The 25,068-nt window shown below is 41.9% G+C and overlaps 1 protein-coding gene across 6 annotated transcripts in view; it reads right to left on the bottom strand.

Moving 5' to 3' along the window:
- The window catches only part of LOC135094048 (equilibrative nucleoside transporter 1-like), a 199,579-nt gene that overhangs the window by 137,684 nt on the left and 36,827 nt on the right, over window positions 1-25,068 (bottom strand). For 3 of the 6 annotated variants that reach the window (XM_063993794.1, XM_063993793.1, XM_063993792.1), the window contains 2 exons: window positions 6,962-7,158; window positions 392-4,754 (listed from right to left, as the gene is read on the bottom strand). In XM_063993794.1, coding sequence (XP_063849864.1) covers window positions 3,490-4,752 — 1,263 coding nt within the window. In that variant the 5' untranslated portion in view covers window positions 4,753-4,754; window positions 6,962-7,158 and the 3' untranslated portion in view covers window positions 392-3,489. Of the gene's footprint in view, window positions 1-391; window positions 4,755-6,961; window positions 7,159-25,068 lie in introns of those variants that run through there. The other 3 variants (XM_063993791.1, XM_063993796.1, XM_063993795.1) reach the window with 1 other exon arrangement.

The following is a 25,068-nucleotide window of genomic DNA, read 5'->3' as shown; positions in this document are numbered from 1 at the left end:
TTGTAATTTTACGAGGCAAATCACCTCTGCTTGAGGAGAGCTTTCACATGAGATTCACCGCAGCCCACGCACCGTCAGACTTTGAAGCAACGACCACCCACATGAGAAACTGATAAATACCAGGCAAAAGTTGAGTACTACATGGAAACGTACTCATAACGAAACAATAGGGAGGGAGAGGAGGGCATATGAAAGCTCTCCTCAAGCAGAGGTGATTTGCCTCGTAAAATTACAAGCACACTTCAACTGACCAAAGGTAAGTCTCGTGTACTTTATAATTTTACTACGTCAAATCACTCTCTGCTGAGTCGAGCTTTCCTATGAGGCTTCGAAGCCATGTGGGTGGCGTGCCTTGAGAAATTTTCCAGCTAAGGAACAGTAAAGTATGATGTAAACACAAAAATTTTTATTCCCCAACTGAACAGTGTCACTTTGCATATTGGTACATTGTTGAAATACCAATTTATTGCCTTGTCTACTGAAAGGATGTATACATGCCCCTCTACATATATTTATACCAATAAACCTTGCCATACCAGCTACCCTGCCTCCAAACACATAGTGCATCACTGATTACCATACCCTCAGTTGTAAACCACAAATATGTATGCTTATTACTCAAAATAAGGGTTGAACATTTACCCCAGTACTGCCTCCTGGAAAGGGTCACCTGGCCTAATAACATGCTTGTCATAATACTTTGCAAATGTACTTTCCCTAGACCATCCTGCTTTAGCCAGGATGCAAGAAATTGGCACTGCCATGGATTTGGCCTTCGAGGCTGCAGCCGGCCTCACACTACCAGCTGTGAACTTAGTTGTGTCCACCCCTGCCCTATCAAGCATCGTTTTGATCCAACGGGCAATAGTGTCTTTAGTAACGGCTTTGTGGGGTTTGATAAAGCTGATGAGTAAGGTGTGTGTCGCCTGTGAATTGCCCTGTCTAATTTCCTCCGTCCTTGCAAGATAATGCCGTAAAGTTGTGCAAACACACAGATTAGCGTCCGTCGAGTAAGCTTGAAATGTAATGGTACGAATGTTAAACCGTCGTCTGCATTGTTTAATGCTATCACTTAATTGAACCGAAATGGAGTCCTGCTCAATGTGCATGCCCCTAACAGTTAATAAGTGAAGTGTTTGAACCCGGGCAGCTTGTGTGAGGGCCATCAACATAGTTTGAGTGTAAGGTCCTTAAGTGTTAGTGTATGTAGTGGGTACATAGCTCTTAGTTCTTGCAGAACTGATTGTACATCCCAGGTCTCAGTGTACCTTGGTAGAGGCGGTCTCAAATTGAAAACTCCTTTCATAAACCTGACAACCAGGGGATGGTTCCCAGCACTGCACCCATCTACCACAAGACCAAGTGACGAAAGAGCACTTCTTGTCGTGTTAATTGATTCATAACCCACGTTCCAGTGGAAATTTTCAGACAAAAAATTGATTATGTCATGTACAGTGGGATTATAGGGATTGATATGCCATCTACTACAAAACAGTAACCATCTCCTGATATGTGGGTGATATTGTTTGCGTGTACCTGTTTTCCACGAGGCCATGATGATTTTTGCCCCTGCCGCAGATATTCCTTGTTCCTGCAAGTGTTCCCCGATATCGAACATGCCATCAATCGCGTGTGCCGCATGATCGGGTGCTCTTCGTCGGAGGATGGATGAACAAGGACCCCGTGTTTCTCCATGATTACTCTTGGGTGATCCACCAACATCCTGAGCAGGGTGCCCAGCCATGGCTGCGACATCCACAGTGGCACTACTATCCACCCTGTCGCCCCTTCCGCACGCATCTTTTGCAAACACCTAGTAATTAGTGAAAATGGAGGAAAAATATAACATAGTCCAAACCGTGCCCAGTTCAGAGAGAAGGCATCAAAATAAGTTGCTTCTGGATCTGGCTTCCAAGAACAAAATAAATCTACCTGCCTATTGAGCCGAGATGCAAACAAATCAACCACTGGAGTACCAAAGATGCCACACAATTGTTGGAATAGGTGTATGTCCAGTTTCCACTCATGCCTGTCATTCACCTTACGAGAGGCTAAATCAGCTAGTGTGTTGTCCTTGCCTGGGATGTGTGAACACGTGATCCAAGCCCCATTATCCACACACCACTGCCAAATATGTCCCGTAATTACATTGCACACTTGAGACCTAGTACCTCCCATCTCGTTCACATATGTCATTGCTGTGGTATTGTCACAATAAACCTTAATGTAATGCCCTTTCAACTCCTGTCTAAAAGTCTGAAGGACAAACAAAATGGCTTTCAATTCAAGTGCATTAATATGTAGTAATTTTTCCTCCAAAGACCAGCTACCCGACGTGGCTCGATTGTTGAGATGGCCCCCCCAGCCTAAACTGGAAGCGTCTGTGTATAAATCAATATCCGTGCCACCCCTAAAAATTTTCCTGTCCTGTGTATAGATGTTATCAAGCCACCAACTCAAGTCTGTTTTCATGTCAGCAGTAATAGTCATCCAATTATCAAAATTACCATACTGAAGCTGTAAAGCTGCCGTCTTTTTCGTCTCCAACTTCCTGTAGTGCAGTTTCCCTAATTCCACAGCAGGAGTGGCAGCAACCAAAAGACCTGTAACTGGCTACTTCCCTAATTCTATCCTTGCTTTTACCCAAGAGATTCCGACAGGCCTGAATAATTTTGTGTCTCCTCCGTTCCGGTAAGGTGATCGTCATGGAATTAGTATCAATCACATTCCCCAAATACTCAATGGTCCTGGTGGGTGTCAACACCGACTTCTCTGCGTTAATACAAAAACCCAACTTCTGGAGGAGATCAATATTGTCCTTAATGGTTGCAAGGCATCCTGACCAAGTGTTATTGCAGATGAGGGTGTCATCAATAAAGCTAGTAATGGAATGCCCTCTTTCCCTCAGTGTTGCAAAAACTGGTTTCAATAGCTTTGTGAAAATTCGTGGCCCCTCTGAAAAACCATTAGGAAGACATGTGAATTGATAAACATTATTGTTCCACTTAAAACACAAAAACTTTTGTTGTTCATCAGCAATCTTGACAGAATAGTAAGCATGTCTAAGGTCAACCGAAGCTAAATAGTCCCCTGCATGAATCAGTCTAATAGCCTGTTCAAAGTTTTCCATTTTAAAATGTTTGTAAGGGACGTGGAAATTGAGTTCTCTTAAGTTCAGCACCATCCTATACCCACCATCCTTTTTAGGCCTTAAGAAAATTGGAGAGATAACTTGTCCCATTTCCCTCTGTGTGGCCACAATGACTTTCAGGTCCAAAAGTTTCTCAATTTCATCACTGATTATAAGGTTTTCTACTGCACTGAACTTGTATGTAGTCTCCCTTGAGAATAAATGTCCAATTTCCTCAACATTTATATCTAAATGACAATGTTGCACAATGTCTAAAATTACAGGGTCACGTGTCAGTTTTTTCCATTCTGCTGTGAATTTATGAATTCTACCAGCTTCAAAGGTGTCACTCACCTCCACTACTGCCGGGGTCTCTGTGGACCCCGGCTCCTGGCGTTTTTTGAGTCCGCGTCCTGCCGCGCTGGTAGTTGACGTTGTCCCGTCCTGGCGCCTGACCTCTGCAGGCCATAGGGTTGGAACCTCATTGCGGAGTTTCTATGCCACGTTCGCCCCCAGTAGCCACGTGACCTGCCACTGGTGGTTTTCCAAGGGTATGCCGGTTTCTTGAGGGAGAACTTGTTCTTTAACTTTTCTGTGTCCTCGATCTGCTTGGCCGATTGAGACACATCATCCCCAAACAGGAAACGCAACATGGGGACCTTATTAGCACATAAGTGGGAATATTTCTGGTTAATTTCCCTTTTCATAAGAAAACGTCTAGCCAAATTCAACCTGTGATTGGCATGACCCAACAACGCCAAGGCGCCGTTAATCATACCTACTTCCTGCACAACAGCGGGGTGGTCACTCTCCTGTGCCACTACATCCAGGGCTAGAAGTGACCTAGTTAAAATGGTACCTGCCTTGAGAATGTCACCACTTACGTCCTTAAGACGAAAATCAGCTTTCTTCGCGTCAGTCTTTAAGGCACCCAAAATCTGCGGGTTACATTCCACAGGCGCCAATGCAGGACAGTTGTTTGGTCGTCTGGTGGCTGATTCCTCCAAGATGGCCCTGTAGTCTTCCTTTTGCATACCGTTGTCAAACAATTGATTAACCATAACTGCCACCTGTTGGTCAATGTCTGCAGAAACACTGTCAGAGGGCCCCAAAGCCTTGGCTGCCTGTTGCAAAACACTGCCCCTTTGTGACACCTCTCTAATCTCCCCATCCTCGCTGCTGGAGTCATTAAAGCCCGAGAATGGAGGTGAAACTGTGTGGTGTGTTCCTGAAGTACCCGGAAGATGATCCTCAGGTAACGGAGGAGGGTGAGTATGTGTGTTAGCACGAAGTTTCGCTACCTCACCTTTCAATACCGCCAACTCATCCAACACTAAACGCCATGAAGGTTCGGGAGCTGTAGGCGCGGAAGCCGATGCCTGGTGCAGAGGAAGATTCTGTGCACTTCCATGTGGTTGAGCCGGTTTGTTGACATGGTGGGGCGGCACGTGTTCTTGGTCTTGACGGCGGCGACTCCTATGCCGCCGACTGTGCCGAGGCGAAAAATCGGAGGAACTGCCGCTACAATCCCGGGAAAGAGACCTCGTCCTTGAAGAAACACTGTTGCTCCTTCTCCTAATTCCTTGGAAGGCCGCGTCAGGTGGCAGGGCAGAGCCGGACATGCCTGCCGACCAAGAACATGAGCCATAAGGTTGTATAGCCCCATATGTATGGTTAAAATGGCTATATGGCAGGCCCAAACCCATGCCATTCCTCAATGGTAGGCCTATCCCATACCATTGGCACTATGGTAGGCCCATCCCATACCATAGATCCACCTTAGAAAGTCGTGTACCTGTAGCGATGATGTGGCACGAGCCGGTGAAGGCGGGAGCTGTGTGGTCTTGACGTCTGATCGGCGCGAAAGCTTTCCAGCGACTGACGGTGCGTGGGCTGCGGTGAATCTCATAGGAAAGCTCGACTCAGCAGAGAGTGATTTGACATAGTAAAATTGTTTGAATACTAATAATTATTTTCTCCTTGTTATTCTGAATACAATGATGTACTTTGTAGCTCCATGTGACCTCTGAAAGTTCAGTTTATGCCTTATAAAGGATTCCTCCTCCTCCCGCTGTGTGATCCGTCATCCAGAAACAGCCCGGAGAGCGATGACACCGTGCGCGCACACTCTCTCTCTCTCTCTCTCTCTCTCTCTCTCTCTCTCTCTCTCTCTCTCTCTCTCTCTCTCTCTCTCTCATCTTGGAGGGGAAATTGTACACTTCCAATGCGAGAGAGAGAGAGAGAGAGAGAGAGAGAGAGAGAGAGAGAGAGAGAGAGAGAGAGAGAGAGAGAGAGAGAGAGAATTTCATCCCTTTTCATATCAAGTTTCAGGCAAATAACATTATCTCTCTCTCTCTCTCTCTCTCTCTCTCTCTCTCTCTCTCTCTCTCTCTCTCTCTCTGACAAGTTACCTTCTACAATTTTCTTATAAAATGGAAGATAATGAAAAAATTAACATGAAAGAATGATAGGTATCATCTCTCTGTTCTGATAAAACAGGTGGATCCTGTAAATCATTTTCCGAGTCCTCACTAATGTCTTCGCTTTCTTCAGTTTCTTCTAAATATTCACTGTCACTGTCTTCAAACTCAGAAGCACTGCTAAATACATATGTTCTGTCCTGCTCCATGGTGAGTTATGATCTGAGATCCTTCACTCTTATCAGGATGTCTCTTCGCACTTATCATGGTGCTTTCCACCCGGCGAGTGCTTTCCACCCGGCGGGTCGCTGGGGTTGCCAAGTGTCGCCCGGAGAAAGGGAAAATAGCTTAGTTACCGCTAAATTTCAGAAGCTAGTGACAACACTACATGTGGAAACATGCCAGACACTTCCACTCACACCATCTGACTCGAGAAACCGCGCTTGGAGCTCAAAATTGAGGCGCGAAAATTCTTGATTACGGGTATGATCGCCGTCACTACGGACGCATTTTTGCAATCATATATATACAATTGCCGGAAGGAAAGGGTTAATGACCAATCCACCAAAATTCACCCATTTTCTTACATATGACTCTCAGCAGATTCATTCACTGATACGTAACAACCTTATATTCATCCCCCTCATAGTTGGCTTACGTAAACATAAAGTATGATTTGACATGTCCTTATGACAATTTTGAATCACTGCCCGAATGTATCTCCAACACATTAGAACCTTTGTTACAAATGACAATAATTATTTATTGTTACAATTACTCAGGAATTACCACATAAATCAACTTCTCAAAATAATGCCAGCAATTGTAATACTATCAACAATGCAACTAATTACTAACACCTTAATACTGAACCATATCAACATATATTTATACATCACAATCATCACAATCTACCTACAACCCTAAATTATAATTCCTAACCTGAGACACAGTACCAATACTCACCTCTGGCCAGTAACCCACACAAAATAACCACTCCAGCAGGCACAGGGCTGGAACACTGAACACTGCAGGAGTGATTGCTGTCCTTGCCTACCTCACCACAGTTTGTCTGGCCTTTCATCACCAGCATTCACCCCTGGTCAGCGACCCACACAAAACAACCACTCCAACAGGCGCAAGGATGGAACACTGAACATTACAGGAGTGAGTGCTGTGCTTGCCCACCTCCCCAGTTTGTCTGGCCTCTCATCACCTCAGCCATGAACCATCACACCACACGAACATAGTTCATTCAATGTATCAGTGCACACAAAACCATGAACTCAAAATACTTAATTAATGAATAATTACAACTACTGACTTACCCAACACATAACCTGACAGTCTCTTACCAGTAAAACAAACACACACACACAGTATCTACATATTCATCCATGAACGTACATACCTCTTTACAATAAAGGAAGTGACGAAGAAGAATGCAGTGGAAAACACATTCGAGACAAGAACAAAGGTGGGCATGAAGGATGCTTGTAGTGGTGTCTGGGTCAGGCTTGTCTCTCCATCATCACCACCATCATCTTGATAACTATGAGCATAGTTTGAGTCATTCAAAGTTGTGTTTCGAAGCTTATATCTCCAGTACTGTGGGGAGAGAGAGAGAGAGAGAGAGAGAGAGAGAGAGAGAGAGAGAGAGAGAGAGAGAGAGAGAGAGAGAGAGAGAGAGAGAGAGAGAGAGAGAATTTTATGTAATATATATATATATATATATATATATATATATATATATATATATATATATATATATATATATATATATATATATATATATATATATATATATATATATATATATATATATATATATACGAGCATGAGATTCTCTCTTACATGTGTCATTAAATGTGATCACTAGGTCAGCATTTATTATTTTCTTAAAGATATTTTCTTTATATCTTATAAGTCTTATTCTATTTTGAAATTTGGTTGATGAGTTTGCCACAGCTAGTCATGCTTGCTATATTGCAATTTTAGGTTCCTTAACCCTTCCTCAGTAGCTGTGGAATAACTGGACACACTGGGGAGGCTGTTATATATATATATATATATATATATATATATATATATATATATATATATATATATATATATATATATATATATATATATATATATATATATATATATATATATATATATATATCAGGCTTCTCAGTCTTTTTAAACACTTCTTTCTCCACTGCTGCTATACTGACGATATATTCATCAAGACTACAAGCAGCATTGGTGCTGGCCAGCTCATGTGTTGCCTTGAAGAAATTTCTGGCTGGTCTCAACTTCACCATAGAACACAGTGTAAACAGTACCATGCCCTTCCTCAACATTCACATGAAGGAACAGCAAGTGAAGTTCAAGGGTTAGTATATCAAGCTAACTAACCCTGGTCACTGCCTTAATGGAAGGAGTAAATGTCCTGACCAATATAAGGACTCTACTATCAGTGCTTATATCCAAAGAGCACTCACACACTGCAGTACTCGGCAGCAAGTGCATGAAGAAATATAAAGGGCAACACAAGATTCTCTCTTACACGTGTCATTAAATGTGATCACTAGGTCAGCATTTATTATTTTCTTAAAGATATTTTCTTTATATCTTATAAGTATTATTCTATTTAAAACGGCTTCAATGAAAAGAACATTATCCACCAAACCATGATCACTGATAAGTGCCATAACTGTAGCTCATCTGAAGACTCAAGAAAGCCTGACATCACCATATACTATCGTGCCTTCTTCTCCACAGCATACAAACAAGATGAAAGAATCATTACACAAATAGTGAAAAGAAATGTCAAGCCCACAGACACAGAAAGGAAGATAAAGCTCCAAATATACTACAGGAACAAGAAAATCACCCATCTTCTACTCAGAAACAGTCCCCATATAGAAAAAGAGACAACCCAGAAGTCACATGCCATCTATAAGTTCACCTGTAAACAAGGAAACTATGAAGTCCTCCCTTCAACTTACATCAGCATGATGACAACACAACTGTCCTGATGGCTTACCTGCCACCTAGTATCTGGAGCTCCAAGAATACACTTACAACAACAACATGGCATCAAGATCACAAGAAAAGACCTGGAAGAAATCAATGAAATTTTAGATATGCTGACCTAAACACTTGGAAGGCTTATGGACTTGATGGGGTCCCTCCTATTGTTCTCTGAAACTGTGCCTCCATGCTTGCACCTTGCCTAGTCAAACTCTTTCAGCTCTGTCTGTCAACATCTACCTTTCCTTCTTGCTGGAAGTCTGCCTACATTCAATCTGTTCCTAAAAAGGGTGACCATTCTAATCCCTCAAACTACTGTCCTATTGCTTTAATTTCCTACCTATCTAAAGTTTTTTAATCTATCCTCAGCAGGAAGATTCTTAAACATCTATCACTTCACAACCTTCTATCTGATCGCCAGTATGGGTTCCGTCAAGGCCGCTCTACTGGTGATCTTCTGGCTTTCCTTACTGAGTCTTGGTCATCCTCTTTTAGAGATTTTGGTAAAACTTTTGCTGTTGCCTTGGACATATCAAAAGCTTTTGATAGAGTCTGGCACAAAGATTTGATTTCCAAACTACCCTCCTACGGTTTCTATCCTTCTCTCTGTAACTTCATCTAAAGTTTCCTTTCTGACCGTTCTATTGCTGCTGTGGTAGACGGTCATTGTTCTTCTCCTTAATCTATTAACAGTGGTGTTCCTCAGGATTCTGTCCTGTCACCCACTCCCTTCTTATTATTCATTAATGATCTTCTAAACCAAACTTCTTGTCCTATCCACCCCTACGCTGATGATACCACCCTGCACTTTTCCACGTCTTTTCATAGACGTCCAACCCTTCAGAAGGTAAACATATCACGCAGGGAGGCCACAGAATGCTTGACTTCTGATCTTTCTAAAATTTCTGATTGGGGCAGAGCAAACTTGGTATTGTTCAATGCCTCAAAAACTCAATCTCTCCATCTATCAACTCGACACAACCTTCCAGACAACTATCCCCTCTTCTTCGGTGACACTCAACTGTCCCCCTCTTCTACACTGAACATCCTCAGTCTGTCCTCTACTTATAATCTGAACTGGAAACTTCACATCTCATCTCTAGCTAAAACACCTTCTATGAAGTTAGGCGTTCTGAGACGTCTCCGCCAGTTTTTCTCACCCCAGCAGCTGCTAACTCTGTACAAGGGCCTTATCCGTCCATGTATGGAGTATGCTTCACATGTCTAGGGGGGTTCCACTCATACTACTCTTCTAGACAGGGTGGAATCAAAAGCTTCTTGTCTCATCAACTCCTCTCCTCTAACTGACTGTCTTCAGCTTCTCTCTCACCGCTGCAATGTTGCATATCTAGCTGTCTTCTACTGCTATTTTCATGCTAACTGCTCTTCTGATCTTGCTAACAGCATGCCTCCCCTCTTTCTGCGTCCTCGCTGCACAAGACTTTCTTCTTTCTCTCACCCCTATTCTGTCCACCTCTATAACGCAAGAGTTAACCAGTATTCTCAATCATTCATCCCTTTCTCTGGTAAACTCTGGAACTCCCTGCCTGCTTCTGTATTTCCACCTTCCTATGACTTGGATTCCTTCAAGAGGGAGGTTTCAAGACACTTATTCATCAATTTTTGACCACTGCTTTGAGCCTTTTATGGGACTGGCATTTCAGTGGGAATATTTTTTTTATTGGATTTTTGTTGCCCTTGGCTAGTGTCCTTCCTACATAAAAAAAAAAAGAAAGATGCAAGATGTTTTGCAATACTTGAAGCACTACATAAAAGAATTCAACCCCAGGCTCAATGTACAGGCCGAGAATTTACAGGGCCTGCCAAGAATGAGAAAGGACCAAGCACCACTGCCACAGAGTAAGCCCACCACCTAATCGAAGCCAACCAATCAGCGCCTCTCACCATCCCCACATAATGAGCCCACCAATCATGCTGTACCAGCCAAACAGCACCTCTGATGGCCCAGAGCGACACCTTGAATCACGGCATAAATACCAGCCTCCCCAGCATGTCCAGTCATTCCACAGCTACTGAGCAAGGGTTAAGAAACCCAAAATTGTAATATAGCAAACATGACTAGCTACGGCAAAGCCATCAACCAAATTTCAAAAGAGAATAAGACTCTTATAAGATATAAAGAAAATATCTTCAAGAAAATAATAAATGCTGATCCAAAGATCACATTTAATGATATATATATATATATATATATATATATATATATATATATATATATATATATATATATATATATATATATATATATATATATATATATATATATATATATATATATATATATATATATATATATATATATATATATATATATATATATATATATATATATATATATATATATTTGCCAGTACATAAGATGTATTTTTTTCTTGAAAATAAGTATTTAATTACCGTGTGTCTAACGCAGCCATAGTACAGATACCTAGGCCTGTAAGCCTTGGCCAATAGGTGTGAAGTTGAAGCAGTAGTACACTACACACAAATATAATTACTACTAATAAAATTCTCTCTCTCTCTCTCTCTCTCTCTCTCTCTCTCTCTCTCTCTCTCTCTCTCTCTCTCTCTCTCTCTCTCTCTCTCTCTCTCTCTCTCTCTCTCTCTCTCTCTCTCTCTCTCTCTCTCTCTCTCTCTCTCTCTCTCTCCTTTCCTCCCTCCCCCTTCCCCTCCCTCCCCCTTTCCCTCCCTTCCCTTCTCCCCCTTCCCTGCCCTCCTCTCCCTTCCCTCCTTATTTCCTGCCCTCCTCTCCCTTCCCTCCTTCCTTCCCCCTTTCCTGCACTCCTCTCCCTTCCCTCAGCATCCCCTATCCTCCTCTCATTTCCCTCCTTCCCTGTCCTCCTCTCACTTCCCTCCCCATTCCCTCTCTCCATCCATCCAACCTCTAATGCTTCTGCTTATGCTGTTACCCTCTCTTCTCCATTGGGTTCCTCCAATCACAAGCTCATATCTGTATCTTGTCACTCCAATCCCTCCTCAAGATCCCCCCAAAGTGGAGGGGTTTTGCCTATGCTAGTTGGGGGACCTGAGGAGGTATTTTGCTTATTTTCCATGGAATGACTACTGCCTCTGTGTCAGAGACTTGTCTCTGTGTACCAAGCATGTAACAGAGGTGACAGTGTCCAGCATGGAAGCATACATTCCTCACTATTTTTTCTCAACCTAAACCTTCCAAAGCTTGGTTTAACATGGCCTGTTCTTGTGTTATGTGTGATAGAGAGGTGGCCCACAAAAGTACTTGAGCCTTCCACCACCAGAATCTCTTTTTCTTCATTACTTTTTGTTATCATTTCTCCTCCCATTTGGTAATTCTATGAAGGTATCTTTATATTTTTCCCTATTTCCAACATGTGGCATTTTCTGGCATTAATTTCTAGTTTACATTTTTTTTGGCTCCATGCATGTATCTTATCAATATCCTCCTTACAGTAATTTTCATCCTTCATCATTTTCATTACTTTTGCATCATCAGCAAAAAGATTTATAGAACTCTTTAGATCCTCTGTCATACAATTTACATATATTTGAAACATAATAGGTGCCAACACAGATCTTTATGGTACCCCACTAGTCACTTTGCACCAACTTGAATTAATGTCTCTGATTACTGTTCTTATTTCCCTTCCTTGTAAACCCAGCCATCTCAATGTTGCTCCCTTTAGTCCTCCTTCATTCTCTAACTTCCATATAAGACTTGTGGGGAACTTTATCAAATGGATTTTTGAGATCCAGGTATACTGCATCAACCAATCTGTCCCTCTCTTGCACTCCATCTTTTATTCTTGTGTAAAAGCTCGGTTGATTTGTGACACAGAATCTCCCTTACCTGAATCCAAATTGCTTTTCTGTAATTATCTTTTCATTTTCTAATTGCACCCATCTATCTTTAATTACTGTTTCACAAAGCTTGCTTACATTACTTGTTAGTGACACTGGTCTGTAATTTAATGGTTCCATTCTATTTACTCCTTTGTATATTGGGACTACATTAGCTCTTTTCCATTCCCTTGGCACTTTTTCTTCTTTTAATGAGCTGTTGATTATATCCCATGTGGGTTCCTCCATTCATTCTCTGCATTCTTTTAATATCCATCCATTTACTTGACCTGGTCCCATAGCTTTTTTTAACATCCAACTCTTCCAGCAGCTTCTTGATTTTTTGTCACTTTAACTTGTATCTCCTGTATTCCCTCATTATGTGATATCACACTCAGTGCCACAAAATCGGTTCCCCTTGTAAATTCTGATTGAAAATTCTCATTCATTAGTTCAATCATCTATGTAGTTTCATAAATTCTTCCTTCTTCTCTTTTTAATTTGTTTATGTCACCCCTCTCTCATTTTTTTCCATTTACATATCTGTAAAAGAGTTTGGGCTCTTCCTTGCATTTTCCTACTATTTTCACTTTCAAAATTTCTAATTTCTTCTCTTTTTTAATATACCATATTCATTCCTTAGCTTTCTGTATTCTTCCTTAGTATTTATGTTAATTTTTCTCATAATTTTCCTCCATGTCCTGTCCTTTTTCTTTTTGCTTCTACATACTTGGCATTATATCATTAATGTCTCCCAATTTTCACTTTATAACTTGGCACAAACTGTTGTGCCCTCTCTTTATACTTGCTAAAAATATCTCATATTTTTCTTGCATTATGTTACCTTCAAATAGCTCTTTCCAGTTCATTTCTCCATAAAATTTATTATTCTCTGCAAAGTTTGCCTTAGCATAGTTCTGTCTCCTTTTTCTAAATTGCTCATTCCTATGCAACACTGTTTCCTCTCATAGTACTATATCTATTGTCACATCACCACTTCTTCCCATTGGACTCAGATGATATATATTTGGTCTACTTTCTGGGGTTTTTGTAAACACTAAGTCCAACCGTAATGGTTCTTCTTCTCCTCTGTACCTTGTAGGCTCATTCACCAATTGTCTCATTGTATTCACCATCATGATATGCATAAATTCTTTGCTCCATGACCCAACATTTTCTTTCACTTCCATCTCCTCCCAATTGATCTCTTTAGTGTTGAAGTCATCCACTAAAAGTACTTTGTTACTTTTCCTTATCATTTCCTCTATGTTATTTCTTGTTTCAAGTTGCATGGTTGCATTAGTTTTTGGTGGTATGTATATCAAAAAACTTTCCATTTCTCACTTCCTTTGATCTTTATCACAACACTCAAAAGTTTCTACCATTCCATCACCATATTCCACTTCCTCAACAACAATATCCTCTTTTACCAATATCATCACTCCTCCTCCTCCCTTTTCTTTTTTGTCTCTCCTCCATATTCTATAATCTTCCTTTGTAAATCTCATCTTTATTTCCTCTTTTAGTTTGGTTTCCATTAAACATACCATGTCTGGTTTATTGTTCTTTTGGATCCTTTTATGGGACTGGCATTTCAGTGGGCATTTTTTTTTATTGGATTTTTGTTGCCCTTGGCCAGTGTCCCTCCTACATAAAAAAAAAAAGTCTTTAAGTTCCAATAGGCTCAACACCAAACCATCTATAGTTGTATACATAATTTTTAAGCTTCCACTAGTTAATTTTCCATGGCATCTTTGTGCCACCATTTCCTTACTTTCATGTCCACAGCTTTTCATATGAATCCCCTTACTTGTTCCTGTTGAGTGTCACTGAAGAAGAGGGGATTATCTTGAAGGTTGTGTCAAGTTGATAGATAGAGGAATTGAGTTTTTGAGGCATTGAACAATACTAAATTTGCTCTGCCGCAATCAGAAATCTTAGAGAGATCAGAAGTCAGCCGTTCTGTGGTTTCCCTGCATGGGCTGTTTACTTCCTGTAGGGTTGGATCTCTACAAAAAGACATGGAAAAGTACAGGGTGATATCATCAGCATAGGAATGGATAGGGCAAGAAGTTTGGTTTAAATCATTAATAAATAATAGTTAGAGAGTGGGTGCCAAAATCCCTAAAAGAGTGTGTGTTTTGCCCTCACATCTGAGGCATATTTGATAGCGTGACTCAGGGCAACCAGACCGTTACATGTTGTCTCAAACATGCACTTGGGTTGCCCGGGCAGCCAACTTGAAACATTCTGAGTGCCCCACTCTTGGGAGGTGGGGTGGCCTGTGCTGTGATGATGTCATGTCAACAAATATAACCACTCAAACAGAAAGCTTTCTGTGCTCCAGATGCACTTTTCAGTCCCAAGACTACAATGCTATTTTGTATCATACGCAAACATGCACCAGTAAGTACTGTACTAATACCAGGGTATGATATACAATGAAAATACATTATATAAGAGTCATAATTATGATGATATAGTAGTCTAATGAACAATGGCTTGGATGAATTTCTATCATTTACTAGCAATCACAATCAAGGTAGTAAGATTGGCAGGCATGAAGGCTAGGATGTGAAAACAACATCAATTGAGCCCACCAACCTGGGGTTCAAGTCAATGACAGGTCATATTCTCATTTGGAGCTTGATCATGCTGGCAGTACACTGTATGTGATAAGCTATATGCTTTGTGGTGGTTATTTTGCCATTATTTCAATATTTTATACACCTTTTGTTTGAAAATGCTGCATTTTGAATGGTAAATTTCTGCTATATGTCACTAGCCAAGATATTTTTCATATGTATGACTAAAACTGGTAATATCAAATTTGTTATAGATACGATGGTGAGTACAAATAACGTTCATATTGAATATTGAAGCTAAAGGGGAAAAAATCCCGAATAATTGTACAAGTATTCATCTCAGAGAGTGGTATTCGTATCAGTGGATTTGAGTGCCAACATTGGTAATTGAATCTGTCAGCTCTCCTCGGATCCATGGGATATGGATACAATACTCGGATCCCGCCCAGCCCTAAATTTCAGAGTTCAGACCAACCGCCAACAAAGAAGAGTGTGGCTGTCTTGTTCACTGTAACAATGACATTTCTTGACTTTATGGAGGGCAGATTCTGCAACATCATACTAGAAGAAAGCAAGGACATCCTGAGAATAAGGACAAATGCCATGACAGAGGAGGAAGCACTGAGATGGAAGGACACATACTGCAAGAAAAACCACATGTGTCTCAGCTTCAAGGCAGTATTTACCCTCAAGAGAGTCTCTTATCACAAGATATTTAAATGCATGCATGCAGACAGATGACACAAGGGATTGAGAAAATCTTTCACTGGGTATGTATTTAATGAACAATTCTTAAACACCCACTTAACCATTCTAACATTATCACAGCTTTAACCTTAATCCCTTTTTAATAATAAAGTAAGTCCAGCATGATGGTAGCTAAACCTGATCATGACAGTAATCAACCCAACAGTCTCTTTGCAATGCTTATTTAACACTTTCCATGCTCAATATGAAACTGAGCATCATTGATCATATAGTGTTAGGTGAGGTAAGATATTTATGTAAGGTTAGTCAATTTTCAAAAACTTATTTATTGTAGTCTTTTTTTTTTGCTCAGGGTTATGGTAAAAATTTACCTTTAAAGACATGTACTCCAATCTCCTTTGGTTAAAATATAGGAAATGTGAGTGGTCTGGTAAGGAGGAACTATTCTTTTCTGGCCTAAAAGTAATTATTTCCGTAGAAAGTAAACTTTTTATTTAAAGTATCCTCCAGTTTTAAGGATGAAGCAATTTTTGGTTGTAGGTTTGAAGCATTTAATTAATCTGCTAACCATTTCTCTTGCTAATCATTAGCTTTTTTTTTTTTTTATTTCCATCCCCTTTTCTCCCTTTCACAAATGCAATTTTTGCCTCAAAATATATGCCCTGGAACTATAATATGAAGCCAGAGACTAATAGAAGTAAGCCTAATGTAACAATAACTTAACCTAATCCCACCTAACTAAATCTAACCTATCTTAACTTTACATGAATCTAACCTAACCTAACCTGACCTAAATCCCTGACTTTGTTGCTTGAGAAACAATTCACGGATTAATGCAGAATGCATCAAAACTTACCAGAAAATAGTTTTGTCCTTAAAATCAGAGGATGCTTCATATAGAAATAATGCCCATTAAGAATAGGTTAGGTTAGGTTAGGTCCAGTTAGGCTATGCTAGGTTAACTTGAGTTAATTTAGGAATTTTCTTTAGTTTTAGTTGTTGTAGGAATGTTTTCCCTATTATATTTTAGGAGGCCATGTTGTTTTTATATTGCCTCCCCCTCAAAAAAAACCTGATTGTGATTATGTGATAGTGTGCTTGGTCTGTGGATATGTTCTTTTATGAGTGCTTCACTGACATAATTTGTTAGGAATGCATCATTCATTTATGGAATGAAGGAATTATTGTTCTTGTAAGTTGTCTGGCGCAGTTGTAGTTTGAGGGTTCCAGTTAATATCTGGTAGACTTAAATCTCCTGTGATCAAACCTTCACAACCTCTGATTATGTATTTCAGATGCTGTTACAATGAACATCCAGATTAACCTGATCACGGAAAACACAATACACAAGGATCCAAAAGTTAAGAGTCATCCTTGCTTCATAACCATCAATGGGGAACACAACCACAATCAGTCTGCATCTGCATAACAAGAACTATGAGTGCTCCCAGAAACCTAGGAGAGTTTTTTTTAATATTATGATGTAGGTGAGTTAACTACACATATTTATGTAAGGGCATGATTAAGCCTTTTTGATTAGTAAAAAAAAACTTTGTAAAGCTAAGAAGTTGAAGTCATGCTGTTTACTTATCATCCCCAGCCATGTAGCTAAAGAAAAAAAATGAAACGATAGATTGTCACCCATGTGGAGTGAGATCAATGCTGTTTCTACAGTATTTGTATAGATTGTTGTATGGTGTTGTTCCGTTTTCATATATTATGTGAAGGTAACCAGCAATTTTTTCCAATGTTTCATCTCAGGAATAACAGGCTTCAGGATGCCATCAGGAAAAGTTGCACTTAACTTTGGTAGATATATCCAACACAGCGATCAGTGAAACATCTTTAGGATATTTGGAGGAAAACCAACCAAATGCCACTGACACCAGTGCCTAGCTAAGCATTTCTGAGATGTTATGTGCATCTGCATTATTGTGTATAGCTTGAGGAAATGGCAGTTCTCATGGACTTTTTTTTTTTTTCATTAGTGATGTGGTTAGGTACAGTAAAATCCCTCTCATCTGGCATTCGAGTATCCGGCAGCTTCAAGTATCTGGCACATCTTTTCCCGAGCCTTAAAATCAATAAAAAATCAATGTGTACTCATAAAATCGATTAAAATTCCCGTGCGAGGCATACTTTGTCCCCTCGCCACCTGAGCGCACTGCTTCGTGCCACCCGTGGCCCACTGCACTGTGTTTACTGAGTGACTCAGTCCCGCGTGTGCACTGTTTATCGCCTGATGCCTTCATCATGCCTAAAGTTGTAGAAAAGAGGAAGCGTGTTGTGCTTACACTTAAGCAGCAGATCGGTTCAGCTGCTGATTAAGATTAGCTGATCTTTGTTATGGTAAGATGCATGAGTGTAGGGTGGTGATTGTGGACATAATTTCATTTTTATTCAAGTATCCAGCAATATTCAAGTATCCGGCATGTCGGCGGTCCCGTTGATGCCGGATAAGAGAGATTTTACTTCGACAAATCACTTGTATGCTAGATGGTGCCGTTCACATGAGATACACTACACTTCGCCACACAGTCAGTTACTACGCAGACACCACACAAGTCGGACGTCGGTCCCGCCTCCTGTTAAGTTGTTACAACTTCTGTTATCGGTGAGTGATAGGAATATTACAGTTTTCTTGTTTGGATTGTGTATTATGATTTCCATTACCTGTTATAAGGGTGGAGTATTGTCTTTAGTTATCCGTTACCTGATTATAGGGCGGAGTATTGCCTATGGATATCCGTTACCTGATAAGGGCGGAGTGTTGCCTATTTGAATCCGTTACCTGATTTAAGGGCGGATTATGTACTATAAATATCCGTTATCTTGTATAAGGGCGGATTATTGGTTATATGATATCCGTTACTTGGTATAAGGTGGATTATTGGCAAATATTTTATGCTATATATATATAACAATATTTGGGCACTCTCGTGAGCCGACATAGGTGCGAGATGGTTCCATCTTGTTACCCATTATTGGGGCAAGAGGAATATTGCCTTATTTACAAGCCTGGGGGCATTTGACTTCCCAGATTACTATAACGAAAAAATTTTTGATTTACAGTTGCCCTGTGTGTGAGGTTAAGGCACCCGTGGGGTTATAAAAAGAACTGCTGTTACAAGGGGTGGCGTCTTGTTTACATTAGCCACCATGTCTAGGACGCCTTCTGATGCTAGCCCCAGTCCTGAGAGATTCAGAACTACCAGCATGCCACGCACCTCAGCTAAGGTAAAGGAACTACACAAGGGGAGTAAACATGATGAAGAAAGATCCAGATCCAAGAGCCGTTCTACTCGTCATGAGAGGTTAAGTTACTCTCGGTCACCTTCCCCTTCTCCAAAATACGCTTCTTTGGGCATGATTATGGATGCTTTGACTGAGTTGAGGAAAGACATGGACAAGCTTAAGAAGGAAAATAGGGCTGTGAAGTCAAAAGCAGTTCATAACAATGCTCCCCTGTTGGTGTCAAATAATACTTTGGTGCCTGATTCTCAGGAATCACAGGCAGGATTTTCTGGATTTAGAGCTCCACTGAGGGAGGACAGTGATGAGGAAGAGGAAATCCAGAGGGATGTTCCTCATGATAGTATATTGTTACAAGGTGCTAAGAATTACGGACCCACGGAAACTGTCTCAAAAGAACTTGACAAGGAAATTGCTGCAATGGTGAACCACCTGTTTATTAATGGCATGAGGCAGGAAGATTACAAAGCCATTGTAGAGGATGAGGTGACATTTAGACCAAGTAACTGCCATGCATTAACTCAAGTGGATTGCAACCCACAGATCCTGGACGCGCTGCCTGTAGAGGCAAAGAAGGCAGACTTCCGCTTAAGGGAAGTGGGAAAAGATATTACCAAGGCAGCTACTATTGTTGTAAAATCGCTTCCTGTGCTAGACAAGGTGGCACGTGATGAAGAGCACCAAATTATTGCAAATGAGGTGGCCATGCTCAATGGTGCATTGGCATTATTGGGTAATGCCCACTACAGAAATAACTTGACCAGGCGACATATCATAAAAAGGGACATTAATCCCAAATATTCTCATTTGTGTGCTGACAAGGCTCCCATGACGGGTCTATTGTTTGGGAATGACCTGTCACAAGCCACCAGAAATATTGAGGAAGCAGAAAGGCTGAAAACCAAGTTCACTTTTAAGAAGCCTACATCTTGGACTGCAAGCAGTGGCAGATTTGGTGGAGGTAAACAACGTAACTTTTTTGCCAAGGCCCATATCTGGATTCCCATCCAGATATCAGCCATATGGTTTTCACAGGATGCCCTCCAGTGGTGAACACAGGCGCTCCTACCCTGCTCAAGCTTGGACAACAAAAAACGTGAGAGGCCGGGGTCAACACAACCCCCGGCGTTAACCCAGGTGAGAGAACAATTTGAGGCTGGGCAACTTCACAAGTTTATCAATGAATGGCGTGTGATTACAAGTGACCTGTTCATTTTGGATATGGTGGAACATTGTCATCTGAATATAGATGAAGCTAATATCGGATATTTATTTAGAGAGGATATACAGTATGTCTTTAGTGAGGAAGATAAACTGATTATGCATCAGGAGGTTAAAAAATTGTTAGAGATAAAGGCCATCATAGAGACACATAGACAGGATCAACAAATACTTTCACCAGTTTTCTGAGGAAGAATAAGACTGGTTATTATAGGATGGTGTTAAATCTTGAAAAACTGAACAGGCATGTAGAATATACTCATTTTAAAATGGAAAATTTTGAACAAGCATTACAGTTGCTTAGTCAAGGAGATTATATGGCTTCTATACACCTTAAGAAAGCCTATTATTCAGTAAAAATTGCAGAGGAACAACAAAAAATATCTGTGTTTTAGATGGTTGGATAAGATTTACCAGTTCACATGTCTACCTAACGGGTTTTCGGATGGTCCTCGTCTATTTACAAAACTTCTGAAGCCAGTTTTCTCTACACTTAGGCATAAAGGCCACAACATCACTAGTTATATTGATGATATGCTTCTGTGTCATAGCTCTTTGCCGAGATGTTTTGATTGCATGAATGACACCATTCAGTTGTTGCAGAGTGTAAGTTTCTGCATAAATGTGGAGAAATCTGTTTTGAGTCCCACTACGCGTATTGAGTATTTAGGTAATGTGATAGATTCGGTGGCCATGACAGTTACCTTGCCGGCGCGTAGGAGGGATAAGATTATACAGCATAAAGACATAAAGAAAAGACAAATATACCATATCCACAAGACATAACCACTTACGTTAACGAAATGAATTCCTTCTTTGCTAGGTTTGAGAGGTATAATTTTAGTGAGGAGTGTAATAATATTATATCAGACACTCAGAACATTTCAAGTGAAAAGATTTTAATAACAGAAAAATGTGTATTGCAATCCCTAAAGCGGGTTCGAGCTAGCAAGGCGACAGGTCCTGACGGTGTGCCAGCCAGGGCACTCAAGTGTTGTGCAGAACAGTTAGCTCCAGTGCTGAGGTCACTCTTTCAGCACTCTATAGACCATGGTATCGTGCCACTCAAATGGAAGGAGTCTGAAATTAAACCCATTGCGAAAGTGAAATTTCCCAAAGTTTTTAATGACTTTAGACCCGTTGTTTTAACTTCCAATATCATGAAATGCTTAGAAGATATTTTAAGGAATATTATATGTGACAGTGTTGACAATTTTAAGGACCCCTTTCAATTTGCATATTGTAAAAACAGATGTGTTCAAGATGCAAGTTTAACTTTAATGAATGAAATAAGTAAACATTTGGATAAACAAAATACACAAGCTAGAATCTTGTATGTGGACTTCAGTTCTGCATTTAACACTATGCAACCCCACATTCTTTTAAACAAATTAAAAGCAATGAACGTAAATAGCTATGTTTTGAGATGGATTTTTAGTTTTTTAAGTGAAAGACCTCAGTATACCACGTTGTACAATGTTAAGTCCAATATATTAACAACTAACACAGGAGCTCCACAAGGCTGCGTCATGTCCCCTGTTCTTTTCAGCCTATACACTGACGACTGTAGAAGTGTATGTAGTAATTGTACAATTGTTAAATATGCTGACGACACTGTAATACTTGGTAAAATTTCGGATGATAAGTGTGATGAATATGTGTCCCAAGTCAACCAATTTGTGGATTGGTGCAAATCAAACTATCTTGATCTCAACATAAAGAAAACCAAAGAGATGATCATAGATTATAGAACCAAAAATCGCAGCATACCTGATCCTATTATAATTGATTCAGAAACTGTAGACCGAGTAGAAGAGTACAAATATTTAGGTCTTATGATTGATAATCAACTAAAAGGTAGTGCAAATACCAATATGGTATTCAAGAAATGTAAGCAGAGACTTTATTTTTTACGTATTTTAAACAACCTGCATGTAGATAGACATATAATCAGCCTCTTTTATAAGTCTACAATAGAGTCACTATTAGGTTTCTCCTTAACCACTTGGTATGGCAAGCTAACATGTCATGATAAAAGTAAGCTTAAAAAGATTGTGCGAAAATCACGGAAATTAGGTGCAGAAACAAAACCATTAGATAAGCTGTTCCTTGAACAATCTATGAAGCAGGTTGAAAAAATCATGAACGATTCATTTCATCCCCTCCACTCCTGCTATGTATTCCTCAGGTCAGGCAGAAGATTAGCTCTGCCGACTCAACGCACGAACAGATATAAGAACTCATTTGTGCCAAAAAGCATCATGCTCTATAATCACCAACACTAAAACAGCAATTGTGCAATAGATGTGTGACTGTGATATATCTAATACATGTATGTAACCTTAGTATGATGTGCAATTATCTTAACTTTCAATCATTTTAACTTTTATTTTGTAAATACTTTTTAACATAATTTTTATATACTTTTACTCAACTTATATTGTACGGAGCTCTGGCCAAAGCAAATTTCAATTTGTAAGCTTATTATGCTGCATCTTGACAATAAAGTTATCTATCTATCTATCTATCTTTTAGTCAATAGACAGAAAGAAAAAAATTAGAATTGTGGCAAGAATGATTGGCCTGCTGGTGGCAGCAATCCCAGCTGTAAAGATGGGTGTAGAAGTTTTAGTTTCTTGTGAGAGCTGGCAACTGCGAGCCAGGCTCAAGGACGCAGCCAGTGGCGGGAGTCAGTCAGACTCACGCCCACTTACTGTACGCCTGCTACCATCACAGTCGCGTCCAGCTACTCTGTGTTTCTTTTCCACTCAACATGGCGCAGTGATAGCAGTCTTCCTACGTCCACGATGGCCACTCCAAGACGCCCACGGTTCCCTGCCGCTTCTGGAAGAAGGAGAGAGGGAGCAGGCTTCCTAGCACAGGCTCAGACGTTCCTGCTATCCCAGCAGGGAGCCATTGAAACCTTGCGACGAGACGTTGCAGCAATGGGGACGCCAAGACGCAAGGTCTTCAGTACAGCTGGGCTGGACAAGTGCGACCTGGACATGTCTGCAGCAGACTTCAGGACATGGCATCGATCCTTAGAAGACTGGATTGAACTCAACGCTGTCGGTGATGGAGACGCCGAACGTTACATTCGGCTTCTGTGTGCCCCTGAGCTACAGAAAGCGCTCGACGCCAGGTACCCCAAGGCTCAGTGGGACGCCACTTCCGCTGCTGAGGCCCTGGAAAGCATCAGCAGGTTAGTACTACGTACGGCGAACCAGGCAGTGCATTGGTCAAATTTTTTTGGTGTCAAGCAGGCCGTGGGAGAATCAGTGAGTGACTACTTCACTAAGTGCTCCCAGATGGTGCTTGACTGTGCTTTTCAGTGCCCGGACTGTGACAAGGATTTGAGTGATTACATGCTAGTGCGAAAGCTCATCGCTGGGCTGCATGAGCCGGCCCTACGACGCGAGGTCTTTCAGTGCCATGTACAGTTTAGGGACGTCGACAGTCTCCGGTCATATTGTGTGGCGTTTGAGGCAGCTCAGAGGGACGCTCACAGTTTCCCGCCAAACCGCCACCCCGGGGCTGCTGCTAGTGATGCCTTGAGCGGCGCCACGAGTGATGATGACGTCATCGCCACGGCTGGCCCCAGAAAAGCCCGCCATCGCCCGTGTGGTTACTGCGGCGAGCGGCACCAGCCTGGCAAGGCTTCCTGCCCAGCAGCTAATGCCACGTGCCGTGCTTGTGGAAAGCTGGGCCACTTCCAAGCAGTGTGCAAAGGGGAAAGAAAGCCTGCAAGGAAGGGCGCAGTGGCCAGTGTGGTGGTGGCAACCGCCAAAGTGACACGCCAGCCACAGCTTCAGATCCTCGTCTCCAGACCGGAGGGCGGCCCACAGCATCCCACCACAGCCATCGCGGATACAGGTGCGCAGGTGTGTGTGGCTGGCCCCACGCTATTGAGGATTCTGGGCCTCTCACCCAGGCAGCTGCAGGAGCACACCGACTTGTGCGACCTCGCCGGAATTAACCTGCCCACCTTGGGAGCCACGACATGCCACTTCAGCATCCCTGGCCGCTCTACCCAGCGGGACGTGTACTTCGTAAAGTCGGTGGATAAGATCTACTTGTCCCTCGACGCCTGCAAGGATCTGGGTCTGGTACACGCGGACTTCCCGCAGCCTCCAGTCAGGGAGGTGGCGAGCGTGAGCGGCAGCGGCCCCACCCCGCCATCCAGACCAGCCGCCGCGCCACCCAGACCAAACACCATGCTGCTTCCGCCTCTGGAGGAGAACGTGCCAATGCTACAGGAGTGGCTTCTCGGGCATTTCTCGACATCCACCTTCGACACCGACCAGTATCCCCTGCCAGTCATGGCGGGACCTCCTCATCACATCCACCTGTCCCCCGACGCAACCCCCTATGCCTGCCACACCCCAGCCTCCGTCCCGAAGCACTGGGAGGTGGAGGTCAAGCGGCAGCTAGATGAGGACGTTCGGAAAGGCGTTATCCGTCCTGCCCCTGCAGGAGAGGCCACAGAGTGGTGTGCCAGGATGGTGGTGGTCGCGAAAAAGTCTGGCAAGCCACACCGCTCGGTAGACTTCCAGAAGCTCAACGCGTGCTGCCAACGGGAGACCCACCACACTCCTGCACCATTCGATATGGCCTCTGGGATCCCGGCCCACACCTACAAAACTGTGGCAGACACACACTGGGGGTTCCACCAGGTGGAGCTGGACGAGGAGAGCAGACGCCTCACTACCTTCATTACACCATGGGGCAAGTACCAATACTGCAGGACACCCATGGGGCACTGTGCGGTGGGGGACGCCTACACCAAAAGGTTCGACGACGCCATCATCGACCTGCCACGGAAGCACAAGTGTGTCGACGACACGCTCCTTTATGACACAGGCGTGGAGGAAGCTTTCTGGCATGTCTACGATTTTTT

The sequence above is a fragment of the Scylla paramamosain genome, chromosome 44 (genome assembly GCF_035594125.1).
Source record: "Scylla paramamosain isolate STU-SP2022 chromosome 44, ASM3559412v1, whole genome shotgun sequence".
In the NCBI taxonomy this organism is placed as follows: Eukaryota; Metazoa; Arthropoda; class Malacostraca; order Decapoda; family Portunidae; genus Scylla; species Scylla paramamosain.
Note: the sequence above shows the minus strand (reverse complement) of the source record. Positions and strands in the feature narration are given on the sequence as shown.